This window comes from Ascidiella aspersa, chromosome 5, assembly GCF_963924565.1.
Source record: "Ascidiella aspersa chromosome 5, kaAscAspe10.2, whole genome shotgun sequence".
In the NCBI taxonomy this organism is placed as follows: Eukaryota; Metazoa; Chordata; class Ascidiacea; order Phlebobranchia; family Ascidiidae; genus Ascidiella; species Ascidiella aspersa.
Window position 1 is genome coordinate 17977600 of NC_139451.1, and position 21548 is coordinate 17999147.

General features: G+C 36.3%; 2 protein-coding genes across 2 annotated transcripts in view; one reads left to right on the forward strand and one right to left on the reverse strand.

Annotated features, from left to right (window-relative positions):
- Positions 1–6049: 6049 nt before the first annotated feature.
- LOC146145155 (coagulation factor VIII-like) lies at positions 6050–9027 on the reverse strand. Its single transcript, XM_083390494.1, has 4 exons — positions 8778–9027; positions 8436–8492; positions 7562–7782; positions 6050–6187 (listed from the first exon to the last, which is right to left on the reverse strand). Exons 1-4 carry the CDS (start codon positions 9025–9027, stop codon positions 6050–6052), a joined length of 666 nt encoding a protein of 221 aa, XP_083246620.1.
- Positions 9028–10570: 1543 nt separating this feature from the next.
- LOC146145156 (uncharacterized) overlaps positions 10571–21548 on the forward strand; it is a 28019-nt gene continuing 17041 nt past the window's right edge. Inside the window, exon 1 of the mRNA XM_083389470.1 lies at positions 10571–10682. The gene's annotated coding sequence lies outside the window, so the exon portion shown is untranslated. The remainder of the gene's footprint in view (positions 10683–21548) is intronic.

Here is a 21548-nt window from a genome sequence, read left to right on the forward strand (position 1 = left end):
AAGACATTCCAGTTTGTTTATCGTCTTAAAAGTTACAGTGTACAACAAGAATATAATTATAGTTTCATTTTTGGGACGATTTATATCTGCTCTTCTAGGCGAAGCAGCACAATTTGTTCTGGTTAATAAAAATACAATCATGTAACTTTTAAAATATAAGTATTTTTTCGGTGTTGCTTGAAACAAACTGTGGATAGTATCTTAATAATGTTTTGTTATTATTTATTTAATGAAGACTTTACTGTATTACTTAATTGTTGTCTTGTTTAACGGTTTTAATCAACAATTCCGTTTAAACAGTTGTTTAGTGCTTCTTTTTTATTTCTTATGGGTTCAATCAGACCTTCAGTATAACTTAATATATTCATCCGGCGGTTAATTTCTTCTTGGTCGCATTGACAAGTTCCTTGGGGTCCAATATCACCCTTAGGTCCCTGTAGGCTTGTGTCGGCTGAGGATTTCGAATTCGATATGATAGTAAGAAATAGATTACGATCACTTCTTACGTTAAACGCTTTCGACAATAAAATTATTGATATAAACCAAAAATATGTCTTCATATTAATTTTATTTTTGTCATTTGGCATTTCTAATAAACCTGAAAATGTATTACAGGCATGCTTTACCTGTTACCAAAAACAAAATATCTATACCAGTTCCTGAGGTTAATACTATCAAAATCGACCAAATTAATTCTGTTATCTAGCGCTTGACAACTCAAAAGCAATGTATTTATATTTTGTTAAGTGCATTAACAAAATTGCATACTTATTTTTAACCACAAAGCAATTTATAAGTCTCCTAAACAAATTCTGGGCCCTTATTTATTTTTAGGTAGCAAAATTTTTTTTTTAGTAGCATATTAAATACTAACAAATAATTAAATACTTTCGTTGCTTTTAAAGTTTAGAAGCTTTTTCTTGCGAATCGACATATTTTAAAACTTGCAAACAACCTGGTACACAATATTATTTTATTCAAAGCGCATTACGATACTATAATAAATTTAGTGGCTGAGTCAATCGACCTATCGTTGAGACCAATTCTGGACAAAAATATTTTTATTCATCGGCAATGGCGGATGTATAGAAATCATTATTTTGTCGGAGTGAATCATTGAAATAGCACAGTTCACAAATTTGAGTTTATGCTGGACGAAAGAAAAAATATTTGCTAAAACCTAATTTGCTTAATGCCATGTTTATGCTTCTCCCGATTTATGCTGTCTTTGCAATATGTCCATTGTAAGAAACACCTCGGCAACTCTTAGAGCCTTTGTAAGTTGTTGGGTTAGGCCTACTGCCCACAACCACTTGATAATGCCAACATATTAAGGAATGCACAATGCACATATATTTTATCTGTGCTCAATGCGTCACATCTCCCTCTAAATTCGAATTAAAGAACACCCGGGATTTTTTCGCGCTTCGCGAGTTCCCTTTTTGTCGCCTTTTCTGCAAATCAACTTTAATTGCGCATTTGCGCACAACTTCTAGCTTACTTGTTTCATAGCGTCTATAGTAAGACGTCATATGGCTTGTATTTAAGATTCTATTTTTGACTCGGCTACTTTAACATTTTATGTTTCTTATGCGGCCCACGGTAAAAAATAATTGTCCAACCTTGGTGTATACCCTTCTGAAATTGTACTGGATAACTGTTTAGACCTACATTTTTTCCCAAATTGGTCGGATCGGAGAAATGTTTTCGCGAAACACCTAAATTGAGAACTTAAAGCAGTAGAACATAGAGGAGTACGTTTGTTTTTGAATGTTTAAATAGGCCTTAATTTGTTTGAAGTTGTCCAAGCCTACATTGCTTAACCCTACAAGATCGAAATAAAAATGTAAAAAACGGGACAACACGGGCTACACAACTCAATAAGAAAAAATATCTATACAGCAGAAGTGAAAGAAGCGCATGTTGGCCAACGTGTATTATTGTATTATTCAGAAGTAGTCTGACTTTCTGAAGGTGAAGTTTTAAAACGAATATTATAAAAGCGCAAATAAATATTTCTTTTGTTTTTGAAAGCAAAAAGAAACCCTACTTTGCCGATATATTTGATTGAAAATCATTTATGTGTGGCCTCTCCTAGATACAAACGCCGATGTTTTCGGTCATACATAAACAGCACGCTCTTCCAGCAATTTATTTTCGGTCATTATAATGATAACTTTGTCACTCACTATTGCTTAATTAAATCATCTCTTTGGAATGTGTAATGGAAGTTGTATGAACTAACAAGTTTGTTTACTGTACCATTTAATGTATAAGAAACGTTTACCTTATCCGGCCAAACTATAATGTTTGACGGTCGCTAGTATAAATTATATGTAAGCATATATTTTTCCAAAGTTATTGGTTAGGGTTAGTCTTGGTAAACTAAGGGGTTTGTAAGTTTAACAAATTTTTTAAAAACAAGGTTAAAAAAGTGGCCAAAACAAGGTTGAGAACCACTGGACTATAGCAGTGGCGTAGCCAAACGAAAATTTTGTGGAGGGGGGCAAAAAGTTTAAACTTTTTTTGTTTAGATTTTGCCATTGTATGAACTGCAGTATCGAACACAAATAAAAATGCTATAGCAAACCGTTCTAAACAGCAACTGGCTGAGTTATAAAGCAATACTCAATACCATTCAAAGAGCAAAAACAAAATGACTAAAAAGGAGTAAAACTACATTAATAAGTATAGCAACCGTAATAATAACTATACATCGTTTGTGACGTAACATTGTATGGCAATTGAAGGTGTATGCCTATGATCGACTGTTGTGGTACTGCAAAGAAATACTAAATAACAAATGATTAAAAGTATAATATTTATCATTTTAGGGGGGGCATGGCACATGTGCCCCCTTCCACTGGCTACGCCAGTAACTGAAACGTTTATTTTATCTATTTTTCGATGGAATGTTTGGTTTTTGGCACAATAATATCAAAAATTACTTAACACGTCTTACTTATCACTGCCACGCACAAACCAACCGTTTTGATCTGCAGTAAGCTACTTTACAGTGCGTCCGTAAAGCGAAATTATCGTGGTCACATAACAACATGAGTTAGCAATCATAATAAATCCGTTGTACGGATTTACAACTGTGGCTCGCGAGCCCCGTATAATTTTTATGTAGTGGGAAAACTATTAACTGCACATCACAACGCCAATTTGTTAAGTAAGGCACTTTGTAATAGTATATAATTAGCAAAGTATACGTTCGAGAAGGAAATACGGCTGTTGGGGTAAACAAAAAAATGTAACTTGTACCTTGCTTAGAATTTTAATGTGATATTTATGAAAATATAGTATAACTTTGGCGCCTCTGAAACGCCTTTAGTAAATCATTACCGCCCATGTTGACAAAAGTTACACATATACGTTGTACAGCAGGGGTCGACAATCCGCGAAATCTACGGTCCGCGAATGTAATTTAACCGACCCGCAGCCTCTTTAACAAAGTTGACACGAGTCCATTTCTCATACTTTTTGACTATTTTAACTACGTAAGTGCGAACAATTTTCGCGCTTTGCGTTAACGATCTTTATACATCAGGTTTCTTTACGTTATGAGGCTGTCATTTGAGCTAGATTAGCGCTTCTTGCGCTGTGGAAGACTGACTGCCAAGTGCCAAAGTGCTTCGCGTACAAACGGAAAACGTATTCATAAATATTGGACATACATTTTAAATTTTTATTTTCGAAATGTAATAAAAATTTGCAAGAAATGCCGGTATACCCCCCCAAAAAATCGCGCTGGCTTCGCTCGCCAGGTGCGCCGGACTTAAATACATTAACAAACGCTGAATTAGGTTAAACATTAAGCTTATCGCGTTTTCTCAAAGTGGTTTTATTTCACTTTTCAATATGAATAACGACGTGTGGACTCGAATTTTAAACCAAACAAACGCCCTTTTTTCGCTTTGCGTCAACACACTTTACTCTACTGCCTCCGCTGGACCCGGCCCGCGGGACGTATGTTGCCCGCCCCTGTCATAGAGTATACTTAAAGAGCATAATTTTGTGTTAATCATCATTACTTAAAAATGGAGACTTTGAAACGCGCACGACAGTCACCATTATACCTCCTTTTAAGAAACTGCTTCAGTTAAACAAATGTCGATGTTACACCAACAGCGGATGTTAGCGCAGAGACCGAACAGCAAGGAACATACTGGGTATAACTCGACGTTTTTTAGCGAGAAAAAAAGAAAGAAGGTTTGGCTTAGCGTTGTCAATTGTCGAATACACACTTGCTAATCAGTCAACCTAAACCTAAACAAATAACGAAAGAGAAAAACTTCCAGCGTTTACGGTCGACCAAGCAAAAGACAAAAAACGGCGTTTTGCACTCGAATTTGGTTTCGCATTAGATTAAGACGCGTGACCCAATTACTTAAAACCACGCCGCTTCGAACAGTTTGTTAAACCATGACAAAAACGAACAAAAAACGATAATATCACTTACAAAAAGGGGGTAAGAACTCCCGCCCCCTGGATACGCCACTGGGGCAATGGATAATGTATAATATTTTTAACATATTACACTTAAAAATAATACTAATAATCGCATTTTGAAATTCCAAGGGGGGGTGCCTCCCCTTGCCCCCCCCCCGTGCGGGCGCCCATGATTGTAAGTATGCAAAGACATTACCAACGCATTCTAGGTTTATTTTTATGATTAACACTCTGAGTATATCTGTGCTTTAAATTCTGTAAATCTCGCAGCTCATAAAGTTAAGTGGGCCGGCCTTTAGGTGCTATTTATTCTTTCCGTTACTATTTTGTTGTTTAATTGTAACAAAAAATGTAAAATACTGTTCCGGCGTTCCACTATTGAAAACTTCTGTCAAGTGCTAAAGCTGCTTCAGGGGTACAAAAAGAAAACTTCACTTGGAATTCCGTTGTAGAACACTCTTAAAGCCAAGTCCTCATCAGCAAGACTTGTTTCTGTTATTTTTTGTAACTAAATTGAACGTTATCTTTTGTAAAAGAACCCCGGTGACGCCATGCAATCTACTTTCAAGAAAAGGGACATGCATGATCAACTTTTCAAAAGAGCCGATTGGTTATACTTTAGTAGTTTAGTAGCGTTGCTTGATAAACTTGTTTTGTAATACTGAAAAAAGACTACATTATTGTGTCTTATATAGTTACTATTCAAAAAGATTGCAATACAAATCTAGCAAAAAAAAATATCAAAATTGATATTACGATAGTTCATGCACCTATACTATAGCGACTGAATACTGACATACAGAATTCTGCTTTTGCTACTACGGTTAGCAGATAACACGTTCAAGTAATCAGCACTTCGGGCGAATTAAATGGCGTCCGTGATGTGAAATACATGTTGGCGCAATAACGTTTTCCTTTTTTAATTTTAAACCCTGCATTTTATAATATGGCAAATTAAAGATCTAACATTGATACAGCGTATGTTGATTTTTCTAAGGTAGTTATATGTTCCCAGGCGCCAAACTTCTACACACCACCAATCTTGGCATTCAGTTGAGTCCCAAATAAAGTGATGTTTCATTTGATATGGAAATCGATAACGCTATTTTACAAGGTATGGATATATACGGCATAACCAATAAAGATGTATTAACAGTGACCATCTGGCACTGCCGCAGCTTTCTTTAACCTACTGAGAAATTACTTCTAACATCTGGTATCGTTTAGTTATTTGTTTGGATTCGACGCAAACAAAACTTATTAGTTGGACTAAACATCTTATAAAAAAAATGGAATTTTCAACACATGAGTCATGCAAATAAAAACACTAAACTGTGTCCTAAAGCAAATTGCAAAATTGTTACACCGATATAGAATGTCTGTCTTCCGCCGGTTTATAGTATTCATGCAGTATCGTATTTATTTATTTATTTTAACATCAGTATGTACACGAATAACATCTTAAAACAAAAAATACTGCAGCAAAAATTGTTTTGAGACTAACAGCCAAATACATGAATATCTTTTTCTTAATGTTTGGAAACCTTTAAAATTTAACCATGCGGTGATTGTTAATACTTTGGAGAAATATAATTTAGCATGTTACAAGTTCCATGCGCATTGAACCGTGATCAAATACACTGGCGATGTAAAGACGAAAGTATCTCGCTGTGATCGGCTCCGGGAATAAGTTGATTCTGTAAGTTGTTCTGTCGCTGTTGCCTCGAAATACCTGGCGAAAGAAAATTACATTTGAACTATGGATGCGTTACTGCTCAACAGCAAACCGCTCATCTATACGAAAAATAACTGTAATCAACTGTTATAAATATGGAAAAAAGATGACACATGGATCGAGTTTTTATGTCGGTAAAAATATTTATAAACCAATAAAAAAGTGTTGTGCGTCATGGCAACAAAATATTGACACAAGAAGGGCACACAGTCTACTGCCCTGAAAGATATTTGTATTCATATTACACGGTGGGCCAATATCTGAATGAACCTTGGCCTACTCGCTAAACGCAGGGAAATTCCAGAAACTTAGTTTGATTCTGAAGCTCACCCCAGTGGCATAACCAGCCGAAACTTTTTGGGGGGGGGGGCAAAGAGTTTGAACTAATGTGTTTAGCTTTGTCATTATATTAACTTACATAACGAAAACAAATAACAATGCTTGCAAACCGTTTCGAGCAGCAACTGACGTAGTGGTAACGCAATACTCAAAAACCATTTAAAGAGCAAAAACTGTCTAAAAGTAGTAAAACTACATTATTGTATAGCAAACGTAATATTAATGACATCGTTTGTGACGTAACAGTGCATGACAATTAAGGGTGTGGCATGCCTGTGATCGACTGTTGTGATACCGCTCATAAATTCCCAAAAAACAAACTATTAATAGAAAAAAAATTATAGTTTTTTGGGGATGGGCTCGACCAAACTTTTAACACATGAGAATCTTAACACCTACGGGAGTTGCGACGCTATACACTGAAGCAATAACAAATTAAGCGACAACAAGGCAAACGAAATTAGTGCTTTAATTCCTGGTAGAATTGCAGTTAGGTAAATAAAAATTACTATATTTTCGGGTCATAAAATTACTATATTTGTGTCGCGGACCTAAACCTTTAGCCCACCCGTGTCCAACTCAAACATGCCGGCGTGCAATTTTTATCTTATAACTTCTTTCCGTGCCAAAGTTTAGTAGGTATAATAAAAGCGCTTTTTAACAAGTAATAAAAACGTTTATTTGCTTATTTGCACATGAAAAACATTTCTTTATTTAATCAAGCAAACCACTCATATTTGACCAAATGCTTATATAGTCTAATTATGTGAATGCTAGCCTGCAAAAGGAAATTTTAGGGACGGACGCAATTTTGTCTTCGACAATTTCACTTATCGACAGGACAAAAGTACGTCACCCCATGTCTTCATGAAATAAGCAACTTAAAAAGTTACTGTATTCATTCTTTGCGACATACCACTTCAAAAGTTACCTTTATATAGTCCAAAAAAGTATGTCAGTTAAACAAGCAAAGAAAAAAGAAAACGTTTACACTAATATAATTATACAATCGTGCAATAATGATTCCCACACCTTGTTTTGGTTGTTTTGCTTTATGTAACGTAAACTGGTAGTTGTGTCGCCATATGCTATTCGGAAAGATGTCACCCAATGGTCGAAAAACTGTCTTCCTTGAGTAATGATGCCGGTGACTTTACGTGGGTTGGTCAAGTCTACCTGAATCCATTGATCGATCGAGCCTATTTTTTTAATTAGGCAAGTTATATAGATTTCCAAATGGAACATACACGAAACTTTTAGGTTGATTTCTGGTCTAAATCTACCAACATTCCATTATTTTCTCTTTTCAATATTAAAATATCTATATTTTTAAGTTTTTTTGTTTCCTTTTTACATATTAATTTTGCAAGGAATTATTTTTTCGGTGTAAGGTTATCTATGATTAGAATGCACCAACGGATCAAAACAATGAATAGTTTTATATTTAAAGTATTGCTAAGGCTACAGTCATCGTAATAAAACTTAGGTAAGTATAGATGAAAACATTGCTTAACATCAGTTTAAGTTACTCCCTGTTCGTGTGCATTAAGGCAACAGATTGTCATACAAACGTTATTCGCAAAAATAGTGCAATAGGTTGAAGTACTTTTTTACTAGATAAGTGATGTTCATACTTGTATTATATTGGCTTGAGTAGTACAAACAAATAAAACAGATTACCATTAACAGCCCCAGCGGCCCAAACACCATAATTGGTAGCGCTATTGGATGGATTATCGAGTCTTCCACGAAACGCTTCAAATCCCTGAGGCCTCGCCATAGTAGAAGATATCATATTCTTGTTTGGTAGTTTTCCGGTTTTAATTCCAACCGAACACTTATCTAAATTACAGTTACATTGGACTCAACTACTTTACATCTTTACTTTAAAACATAGTCCACTTACCAGGATCTTGAGTAAATTCAAATAAGACTCTTTGCGCTTTTGTTTCTTCCAAAACAGCTGAAAGTATAAACAAGAAAGCCTAACAAAAAAGTTACACCAGAAAATATTCAATATAAATTTAAAACTTAATAATTCTAACAGTAATTGTGCAGAACTTATTACTAGTTTTAAAACAGTTAGGATTTTACATAGGCTTAGTCCTTAGCATTGTTGGTTTGTTTTTTCTGCCGTTTAATCAACATTTGTTGAACAAAACAAGAATAACTAAAACTTCAAATCAAATTTTATTATTATAAAAATCACTTTAGTAAGCTGAATTCTGTTACTCTTTCGATTGTTTACCATTTATAATTGCAACGTCCTTTTCCAGTTTCTCAATCGGTTCTTCGTCACATTCGCATGTCCCAGTTGGTCCCATGTCACCCGGTGGGCCTGGAGGCCCCATCGGGCCCCTGTCGCCTGGTGATCCCTTACCACCGCCCGACATCATTTTTTCGATAGTGAGATAGATGTTGTCGTCATCACATCTACTCAACGATATGCTCAACACAAAAATGCAGAGGAGCAGCATCAAAACTTGATTCGTAAACATTTTATGTTTGGGTAAAGGTATATTTTGTACACTATTCTAAAAAACATAGCAACGTTATAAATGAACATTTGATGCTTTAAGCACTCTTCGGACACTAAACTTCAAACTTATCTTATCCTACCTTTTGGGCAATTTAGTTAAAAACACGAATATATATATATATATATATATATATACACATATGTTTATTTTACATTTATTGTGGTGCAGCCTAACAACTTTTAATGGTGCATAAAATTTTATCTACAGAGACACATCGATCATGCTCACAGATATATCTACTGAATATATCCTCCACAACCTGTGGGGCATAGAAACTAAATATAAAATATTTTGTGATTTATTTTCATGCTGGCCGATTGTTGAAACCAATTTTAGTAGAATAGTCATGTCTAAAAAGGAAACTGTAATCTACGGAAATGACCACATGGGCGGATATAGAAATCACTAGATAAGCGGATAATCGAATTACTAATTTATTTTTGAATCAACGCTGTTTAAACAGTAATATATTGTTTTAACGAAAACGTTTATTATTTGGTTAACCAATAAGTCAACAGAAAAAATAAAAATTTAAATTCCTGTTTGCACAATCCCCCCAAATTTTCCATCCGGCAACTAAAGTATATTCTTACGTATTTGGACATTATTCTGACTGGTTCAGATCATGTTCCGACTCAATGTGTAGTTTATTTGAACATGGCAAATATTGACCTGTTATTTATTGTTCTGTTTTATATAAGATGATATACAATTAAATGATGTGGAAAACATGTAAATAAGAGAGGAAAAAATGTAATGAGCCAATGCGTAGTTGGTGAGAATCTACTCCTAGCTTGTCTTATTGTTGCGAAACAAAAGCGGATTGTTTGTTGAGATACGTGACAAAGAATGAGCGAATTTAGGCAATTTCAAAACGCTTTGTGTGCAACTGTAGGAAATTAACAAAAGCTCCTGCGCTCAAAAAGAACATTGAGAACGCGATACAGCTCAATATAATAGCAAACGTTTTTAAGAAACTGCCTTCAAATAAAAACATTTTTGATGTTAAAAAGTTTATATATAATTTGTTATATACGATAGTCATAGTGTATGCTCGACAATGGGAGTGTACAGTGGATATTATTGGCAACGTTTCCAAACAGAGACGTCTGTGTTCGTTGTACGAGGGCCATAAACCATCGTTGAATGCGAGGCCTACAAAAGGCGGCCGTCCCTCGCAAGCTGAGCATAATGCGACAAGGTTGTTAACGCTTGCCTTTCATGATTCAGGAGGCATAGACATTTACATTCTTTACAATATTGCCGGACAAGTGGCTCTACGAGGCACATTGTGAACAATTCAGTGAATAGCAATAAAAAGGGCCCTTGTAATAAGACAAAACGCTTTTATACGAATGCTTTTCTATACGCACTGTGGAGTGTACCCGGATGGAAACAGTTGAACAGTCAGTACAGTATTTAACGTTTCAGAAGCTGGTTTAAACAGTCAGTATGCACCTAACGGATCATCTGATATAAATGCCAAAAGTTATTTTGAATGTTAAAAAATAAGGGAATAATAGGGTTTTAAAAAGGTATTTCTGTCCTCCAAGATATAGCTACCGGATTACGACCATCACAAATCATAATATCGGCATTAACAAACATTCAAGGTAAGTTAAGTGTTTGCATAATCTGTACTTGTGCGGGGTGTGTAACATTGCTTTCAGTTTCAGTTTATTTTACTAGTGTGGTCCTAAATAAATCAGGATTATGTTAGGGGGGCAGTTTTAGCAATTATTTTATAGAAAGAAGCTGCAGTTGTTGAAAAAACGAATTTGGGGCCGTGCCTATTGGTTTTTCAGTGCTTACGTTGAAGGTAGATGGAAAGGTGACGTTTAGGATGGATAGGAAGACTCAAGATTTTACAGAGATTCTCCAGCCAATAAAAAAAGTCGTAAAATTAGTCCAACAACATTATGTTATAGTTGGTTGAGATAAAAGCTCCAGTCGACTATTACTCTTTCACATCACAAATTTTTAAATAATTTGAAGTCATTTAAAAATTAATTCAGATCTGTGATACAAAACTTTCTGGTCTTTGCAAAACATATTTCCAAATATATATATTCGACTAGGTGAAATAGTCAAGCGAAAACTCGTTTAAGTAATTATAAAGGGGTCTGGACCGAGTACTTCGACGCAGTAATAGGGACTTTCAGCACCCAAAATGAGGACATTTTTTGCCGGCAAGTAAAACGAAAGTAGAATTGTTTCATTTGGGTTTAATGATGATTTATGCTGATTTTCGGGATGTTCGGTTGTTTTGGGATTCTCGGATTAGTTTTCCATAGGAAGTTTGGTGCTGGCCAACCAAGCGCTATTTGTTGCGAGCGCGTTTGTTTTGCTGTTGGCGGCTGCCGAAAGAGTTATAAGTGACGATTTAAAAAATCCTAAGTTAGGGCTGGTAGGGCAATTTGTTGGAAAACTTTTTTTAAACCAGCAATTCAGCATGTTACATGACTACAGTATTTTTTGGAAATAAATACAGCGTCTCGCCTAAAAGTCTTGTTGTAAGTATAAAAGCAACTAACTCGAAATGTGAAAAAAGAGGACATTTGGACATTTTTGAGCGTCCTCGGAGGACAATTCAATTTTCTTTAAAAAAGAGGACAAATGCTCACAAAAGAGGACATATGGTAGGCCAACGAAGTAACCTTAATCAGACCAAAGTAACTAAGGTCCGCGAAAGTGTCCAGCCCGCCAAGCGAGCGAGCTAATCCACTGACATTTAATTTTAAATGAAACGTTTCTATATATTTTTCCCCGACTTGACGACGCGTCTGTGACGCTTTGCTAGCATTAATTTTTTTTGTTTTTTTTTAATTGTAACGTGGTTTATATGCAGCTATACGCCGTAAAGCTAATGGACTCTACAATATGTTCTTAAAAAAGGACATTCACGCAAAAAATCCCAACAGAACAACAATTTATTCAAGTTAATTTTTTATGACGTCACATTTAGACGTAACTTTATGTTGTCATCTCTTAAAAGCAGTGTTGTATCCAAAGAGTACCTTTTTTGATAATAATGTCATTTTTTGTTGCTTTTGGGGGGTTCAACTCATGAAGCGGCAATTCGAAGAGGCAATGATTTTTAATGTAATTAGGGCAAGCGCAAAATGTTGGACACTTGCGCACATTTCATAGTCTGTATACGTGAAAAAAAGTAATATTTTGTTATCAACCTTAAGCACCAATCGTTTCATGTAGCCACAGTTTTTGCAATGGTGTTTACTTCTAATGCCTTCAGTAGCCAATTTTTACTTCACCAAAATTTATAAATTTCTTTATATTCCAGTAACGTGTACGGACAAAAACTGCCCAAATTAGTTTGTTTCAAACTACTTGCGAAAAAACGGAAAGAAAGTGACAGCCAAAAAAGGTCTTTCGCGCAGTCGCAGCCCATTTGGGCACTTTAACGTTTGATATAAGTTGGTCACTTTGCGTCTTAAGCTTAATAATACGAAATCTAAATGAAACGCAAAACGATGTCTTTCTTTTCCTAATTGCACCTGGGTCAACGCAGACGCAGGAAACTTATTCCCCGTAGGCGCCTTTCTCTATTTTGTTCAGTTTGGCTAATCGGAAGTGTGTATTCGACAACTCAGCGTATACAATGGTTTATTCCGTACGCAGAAAGGATTTTTCAATGAAATAGGAGTTTTTGTAGACAGCATAAACAAAATTTACAAGACTAAATCAAGCCTTCTTCCCCTTTTCTCGCTAAAAATGTCGATTTAGGCACAGTAAATGTTCTGGCTTTTATGTACTTGTGTGCGCTAATATCCGGTGTGGCCTCTTTAACTAAAGCAAATTCTCTTGGTCTAACTTTGAGAAGAGTGGTCTAACTTTGAATGTCGTGCGTGTTTTGAGTCAATATTTTTATGAAATAATAGTTACCGCAAACTGAGTACTGTTTCAACCGTTTAACTCAGGCTGACTAACTTATAAACAGCAAAAGAGTTTTGGGGTAATATTCCAAAAAAAACGTATCCAACTGTTTACATTTGCGTAGAAATCGCATAGCTTTCTGTCAGGGGCGGATCTAGGGGGCACAAGTCATCATGGCTGGCTCCTCACATCTTTTGGCGCTTAATTTTTACGTAACATGGGACTGTGTGTTAGCTCATTATGATAGATTTGATTCAATGGCGCCGTGTGTACCTTGGTATTCTATCTTAAAGGTTTGCGCACACCATCTATTCTACACAAATATATCTTTGTCGCGTTTTGCTTGAGATATTTAGTTCTGTAGTTCATAAACATAAGTTCCATGGTATAGCGGTTGTTTTTGGGCCAAAATGCTATTTCTGTCCAACTGTTTATTTTTCTAACAAAAGCCGAATCTCTATGGTGTCGTTTTATCCTTGGTCCACCTCTGTAAGAATGGCGCAAACTTGGTCCAGCTTGCGTTAAATGCTGTATCAATTGTCTTATGATTGCTGATGATGTTTCATGCAACGTTTTTTAGGACCCGCTACACTTCACATTAACTTACCTTATTTACAACATTTCTATCTATGTGATTCGCGGGATAGCAAGATGAATGTTCTTTAATTAGCTAAGATGTATTGGCTCGCTTGGTCGTATGGCTCATAGTGCCTCCACATAACACAACCTGTGTTACACCAGTCAAGGCAGCGTACAAAACGGCGAAATGCGATTCTAAATCTTATCATAAGGACAACAGGAGGCTTGATGTATTTTTGCACAATGTGCGTAAAATGTGCACGCGCAAATGTGCGTAGAGTTAGAATTAGAGTCTGAATGGTAAAAATTAGAATCAGAATGGTAAAGAATTAGAGTCACAATGGCAAAGAATTAGATTCAGAATGGTAAACTTATAAGATTTAGAATGACCGCTAGAGCTGGAGTTAAAGTAACTTTAACTTCAGCCCTACTGTAATTCTCAAGCTTCCTCTGACTCTAGCGCCAACTCTATTTAACTCTTGTATCTCTTACTTTTTTAACTCTTGTATATCAACTCTTTTCATACTAACTCTTCTAACACTAACCTAACTCTTCTAACACTCTTTTAATTTTAACTAATTCTGCGTGCACATTTTTGCGCGAATTGCACCAATAATGCTCGCATCCCAGTCTCCACAAGTTGACGAAATACGTAACAATATTTACCCATACTAAAGCAGGGGTTCTTAAACTGGGGTCCATGGACCCTTGGGGGTATGTGAACTAGTTTTATGAAGGCCTAATAGAACTATTAGTGTGTATCTAAGCAATTAATTCTTTAAAGAAAGTAGTATAGTTAAAAATAAAACTTTTGCACTGGATATCCTTAGACTTCATTTCATTTCACATTTTTAGACCGAAAACAGCAAATTTATAAAGTCTATCGGTATTGTGACGTCTATTTGCAACACTGCTTTGACGTCTACAGAAAGACCATTTAACAACTTAAAATACATTTTGCGAATCTGAGGCAAAATTACTTAAAAAGAAATGATATTGGTCAAAAATGACATTGCAATGTCATTGCCCGAGGTTCTGACTTTAATGTTGAAAGCATTAAAATGTGATTTTGTTTCTTCTTAAAATCATTGCCATGTTTTTTGTAGGGTTCCTGCCTGTTACGAAGTAATAGTTTAATACCATGCGACCATTTTTGTTATTATAGATAAACGTTAGTTATGAAATAATGTTATCAGCATCTTTAGCAGATATCGAAGTTATTTCTTATGTCACTAATACGAAGTGTATAAAGCTGAAATGCACATTGCGAAGTAAATTTCCTTGCCATTCTACAATATATATGATTTAGAGATATTTTTGTTAGCAAAATTTGATATTAGATGAATTAAAAATATTTTTTAGTAAGTTCTTTGCGACCATTTCTGAAGATTCACGCCCCCAGTTTAAAAACACCTGGTGAAGACCATTTCTTAAATGCCGGTCTTCGAACCATTTCTACCAGTAAATAAAAAAGCTAATATTCGTTTGTGCAGTTGGCAAACTATGTTTTTGCCAACTTTAACTTAGTAAATTTGCGTGAGTTTTGTTGCTATTTTAGTATGCTAAGTTCGCTTTGAGATATAGTTCAGTAAACAAGCGTCGTGAGGAGTTTACAGGATTCTAGCTTTTAATTAAATTCGCTTATATCCAATGACACAACTTGCAGTATAATGTATGTTTATGCATCGTGGTTACTGCTACAAGATTGCAAAACACAGTGAATTTTCTTTGTTATATGTTTTCCAAAACTTATTCTTGTATTTATCTGTTTTTATACTTCAAAGTGTACAGAAAATCGTAAAAGTTTACAGAAAGCGTGATTGTTGTATTACTGTAAACTAAAGTAATAATTTTTAAAATTTAGCAAATTTCTAATTTGGCCGCCTCACCGGATATAGTTGCCTTAATTGAAATGATTTTTGTATGTTTACCGGTCCATAAATGTCACAAGTTTTCCAACCACTGGCTTAAGACGGGTCAAAAAAAATCATAAACTAAAATCATAAACCAATCATCGTTGCCTCTCTTATAAACACTTATGTTTCACTTGTTGCTAAAGTTTGAGTTTTGGTTGTTTCTTGGCTTGCCCCTTTTCCCCATAGCTTAGTCGGTCGAACAAACGTCCCAGCATGTCGAGGTCACGAGATCGAACCTCACGGTAGGCTATAGATTTTCTACGCGAATTTGATCGTACGAAAATCATTGTTTGATTAATTGATTTAATTAGGCACTTTAAAGCCTTTCGGTGTATTATGATAGGGAGGTTCTTGTTATGTATGGTCAAATAGATGGCTTCTTAAAGGCTATATCATACTTAGTAGACATATGTGTATAAATGATAACACACAGTAATACCTATAATGATAGAATATCTAACGCGCACCTATTTGTATAGTACTATGGTCCCAATTAAATAATTAAGCCAAGTACGCGATGGTATCGTCGCCGGAATAATACATAAAATCGTCAGAATAAGCCCTAAACCTGTCGTAACAAGGCATAATCTCTTTGGACTAGAACCTAATTGTACTAAGCAACGCCTTATTTAAACTTTAGGGAGTGGTATGGGACATTTGGGGGCACGGGTCTGGCATGGCATTGACCAGTTTGTTATCGACGTTTAGACACCCTAATTTGAACGGCGCCGTTGGGACGTCGCTACCGGACCTTTTTGGGAGATTAGGGGTGCGCAATGGTTGGGGCTGGAATTTGGGTAAGAGTGTTTTTACTTGTTTAAGGAATTTGTTCATGGAGTTAATGTTCTTTAGGCCTGAATCTGGACGATTATATTTTATTTCAATGGGTTTATACATCATTTCGACTATTAGGCATATTAAGCTCTTATTCTTAACTGTGTTTTGTTATTATGTCGATGTTGTTCTAACGTTGTTTTTGTTTGTAGTCTGTATCATTAGTACAAGGGTGCCCAACCTTTTAGCTGTTGACGGCCGCATTGACAGTCTTTATTTATCTCACGGCCGCCAGTACAATTTTTTTACAGATGACGTCAGAAAAAGTCATAATGTGGCGTCATACAACAAATAATTAATAAACATACTTGTTGTTGAACGATCCCATGCAAAATATAGAACTGATAGTCTAATCGCGCGAAGCGCAAAAAAATCGTTTATTGGGATTTGAAATGTGATACGTGACGCAGCTGAGCGGCTGATCGTTGAAACGGCGCGCATGCACTTACAAGGTGGCATCATTTGGTTGACCTGGGGCACCGGGCATACTGTTTGTGGTTTATGTTTTTAACGAAATACAGACTTTTTGTGTCTGGCTCTTTAATCTCAAATGTATGTATTTTCACTCCATTTTCCTAACAGTTTAAGAATCACTTACAAAATCTTATTCGGTTAAACAAGACTTTCTATAATTATCGCTCAACCTATCCCGCAGTTTTGCCTTAATTCCACTCACAATTCGCACAACACATGCCAGCTCAGCCCTTAATTATCATCAATTCCTATTTTATCTTTATGTGACATCACAATTTACATTATTACACATCTTCTATACTGAATTCTTTTTGCATCAATCAATGAATGATATTTTCAACTTATTTTAACGCAGATTGATCTAATTAACTGCACTCCCTAAAGTCGTAAACATTTCTAATCTGCATTTTGCATATAAACCATTAACGCAGTGGTCGGCAAACCTTTTTGTCGCGGCCTAAAGTACTCTTTTCAGAGCTCTTAAAGGCCCACTACGAAAAAACACTACGAAAACTTTATTCAGAATATTTGTGTATAAGGTGAAGGCCCTGAAGGGTTGTGCGACGCCTCGATGGCTAGTCATACCACAATGTAAAACATGTATGAAACTAAGAATATACGCGCGAAGCGCTAAAAAATTTGCGTTTACATAGAGTTAAAGTTGCAAAAAAATAGTTCGACAGGTAGGCTGCTCAGGATCACATTTTGCACGTGGGTCTGAACCACGCTGAGACAATTTAAAAATTCTAAGCCATATATACTTTTAAAACAAATGAAATGCAAATGAATGTACGGCTAAATGCAATGAATGTATGGCTATCACGCGCCCCACGACTCAATGATAACACTAAAATATTCGAAGTAACTCGCGGCCCACTAAAAAGGCACTGCGGCCCACATTTGGGCCGCGGCCCACAGTTTGCCGACCACTGCATTAACGCACGGGCACAGCCGCACGTGTTAACGGCCGCACAATTATTCGTCGACGGCCGCAGGTTCGATACCGTTGCATTAGTATCTCACAATAATAATATGCTTTTAATAGACCACAATAAATTCGGTTGTACTGTCAGTATTACAATAATATTTTATTTGGGTTTTAAGAAGTTTCGGCAAATTTGGCAATATTTGACGTTGGTTGATCATTCACCAAGATATTAAATATTTAAAAACAAGTTGACACATTTTAACAGCATTATGTGTTTCTATAATATTCAATATTTAGTATCTTGGAATCGTGTTTTAAATATAAATTCAAAGTTTATCGTTGATTAACTTGTACAACGCCTAATATTTTAGCCGCATGATGTCACTATAGGACAAAAATGTCTTCGATGCGTATTGTGTGGTGTAGCATCGGTGCAAATGCCGACAAAAAAACCCAGTTCAAATAACTTAATCAAGTGTTATAGCTTGTATGCAGTTGTGTTTACGTAATTATTATACCATGGGTAGTAAAATTTAAGGCTAAAAGTGTTACTAAATTTAAAGGTCAACACAGAAACTTGCAAATGTTTTCCATGTGCTTTAAATTACAAGCGACAGGCATTCACCACTGACATTCGAATGTTGGTATAGCTAGGGTATTTCGCTAGTATTAAATGATTTTTTAGTATACTTAAAGATTATTTTTCATGATATTGTAAGTTATTAAAATTAATTAAAAATACCAAAACTTTTAGTTGTGAAAGATGAGCTGCTAATCAGCGAAAGCCACCAAAGGAAATTTAAGTTGTTAAATAGCCGTTATATACAAAACACTAAAAGTTACTTCAACTAACAGCAATTTATGCTCAACGTATTTTTTCAATCTGCCCTTACCAAGTGAGAACACGTGGCGGGTTGTTAAATTTGGGTAGCCGTTGGAGACCGTGGCGCACAACAGGCAGCAAACCAATTACACAAGGTGTAACTCCCAATCAAACAAGAGCCGAATTTCGCGCTTCGTCGCTTGACAAAGCATTCGCACAAAGAACCCCAAATTGCCCGGGAGAAGTAGCAACGCTTGACAGGCCCCGTTTTGTTTCGGCGTCCAATTAATTTCCACGTTCGATCGCCAGACCCCGCCAGGTGTGCCTCGGGCTAATTACGTGAAAGTGTTTGATGCTGGGGCTAAATAACTTTCTTTTTTTCGCGGCGCGGATGTCGCCTTCACTTCAGACACGTCGTTGCCGAGTTGTTGAGCAACAGCATTTTTGTATATTAAAGCTGTTCATAGAAACACAAGTGTTATAAAATTCACACACAATATACCATTGCAATCTAAATGCAAAATCACTTTGTATTACAAAGATTAGCAAGACATCTCATAGGTTCTTTCTAGTTGGTAAACATATCAGTAAACGTCATACATTGTTGGTAAAAAAGTTCATATATTTTTAATTGGTTGTAGTACATTTTTCAGTAAGCGACCCTAAGCACATTGCATAAACCTTTCTTGCGAAATATTTAGACCCTTTCTTACTGTCTGTTGGTGATAAACAAAATTAAAAAAATTAAACCAAACTTTTTCTCATTTTTTCGCCAAAAATTCTATTTTGATAAAAGAATGAATTACACATTTGCAATTTCCCCCAAAACACAACTATCGCGATAGCATAGATGTTTAGAGCACGTCAGGTAGCAATACGTATTATCATACCAATTTACCGTTTGAAGGTTTAAGCGTAACTTACTTTTTTATTATCGAAACGAAATTCGGAGTCGCACATGTAAAAATCTCTGAAGAGAAACCTACAAATATTGCGGTTGCGTCGCAAGGAGGGCTAGCCACACACGGAGCACAGCAGCAAGCCAACGGAGTTAGTACGGCGCCACACTTATTGGAACCGTGCTGCGACATGAATGGGGGTCTTGCACCGAGTTCGCTCGCCAGGAAATTTCTTTAAACAGCGATTTAGTGCAACTTTTTCGGTAGTTAACTCTTTCGTTCCGGCTGTCGCCTCTGCGACGCCTGTCGCGTTCAAGTGGATTCACTTTTAATTGGTGAAGCTCGGTTGTAGAGGTCGTGCGTTTTTATAAGCGATAACAACTTTTCAAACTACGTATTGCGATTCTGTGTCTTCCTTGTAATAACATATTTTTGGTAATTTTAAAATTAGAGTCTATTTTCCAAAAAAATAATTCGTTTACTTTTACTCTGGTTATGTGGCTTGTTGTGATCGACCTATTTGTAAGTATGCTTTTGATACTAAATTTGAGACCCACTATGGTATTAGTATTAGGGTCTTAAAGTATGATAAAAGTCTCGTCCCAAATAATTAATATGTAAAAGCTTAAAGGTAGGTATTGTTGCTACGTGCATAAAAAAATACTTTTAAACATGGTAAAAGTTTAGTTACAACCGGCAAAATTGCAATTTAATAGAACCCTACAGATTCATATCTCATTGCGTAAAAAATGTGGGGGGGGGGAGTGTGGAGAGGGCGATAAAATTTTCTTCACAAAACCCGAAAAATTCAATCGCTCACCTCGCAGCAAACCAAACAAGACGGAGGACGATTGTTTGTCCAGCGGAACCTTTTATCGCCTCGATGTGTTCGCGCCAGGAAATAAATATTATCGCATTGCTGGCGAACAAATGTAGTTACTATAAAACCCGGCGCCTACCAAGCCGCTAGACGCCCGCAAGAACGACGGGGTGTTCGGTCGATTTCAGTTGCTTGGGGCGACCGTAGCCTATGCGGTTGCACATCTTGTAGAATTTTCTGCGAACTTTCGCTGACATATCGCTTTAATAAAATACAACGTTACCAACCTGAAGCTGCTTATATATATTTTTTTCGTTTGTTATTCCGTGAATGTGGCTAACACCGTGAATACACAACATCTGGTTAGTAACGAAAGGTAACGACTGCCATTGTTGTATCATAACTATTCCAAAAAATAGATTTGATAATTACTTTCATTTGCTTTTGTAGATTAATATGTGAGACTAATGTTACTCGCGTTGTACTGGATTCAACAAAAAACGTTTGCAATTATTTTAGCTGAAATTTGCGTTCGCAGAACAGCCATAACCAATATACCGTGTGACTAAAGCAAAATAGGTCGAGGATTGGGATTCGGTATTCTCAACTGCAGACATAACGTCTCGGGGCGTGTTTTCGTGTCAACGCAAGCCACAAGGCTGGCTCGGATTTTCAAACTGTGAATAACCCACGGTCTATAATATATTAAGACACTTCCTTCTTTTCTCGCCTTTTCCTCTTTCGGGGCCATGTTAATTTTCCACTGCAGTTAGTTATCGAATAAGAGAAGGGGCAGGGCTGGACAGGGTTCCCCTTAATTTTGTTACGTCACGGGCCGACGCGCCTGGGTGCCCGCGAGCATCGTACAGCGGAAATAAGGTCGGCCGGGCGAAGCGTGCTCCCCCACGTTTGACAAGTGGATGCGAACGGAGCATGACGAGGCAACTGTGACGTCACCATAACCTTTCCCAGCAAAAGAGAAAACTATTTGATTTCTTTTTTTTTCATTTAGGGCCAATCTGGTTTGTGATTATATTAAAACTACTAGCTTGGGCACTGGATGTCTTTATTGCATTAAATTTTCTTTGCTAAATCAAGTTTGCCGAACTGAATAAAATGCAGCGTGAAAACACAGTAATGACCGACCGAACGGTAAACACCGAAAAACTTATTTTTATGAATTATCTTTCATCTAAACCGCTCAAAACTGCACTAAATGACTTAAGCAATCGCAATAAAGAAATTCATATATTTTATTGTAATGTAAAGATGGTGGAACAGCTATTTTCCTATTCCGCCAATTTTTCAGAAA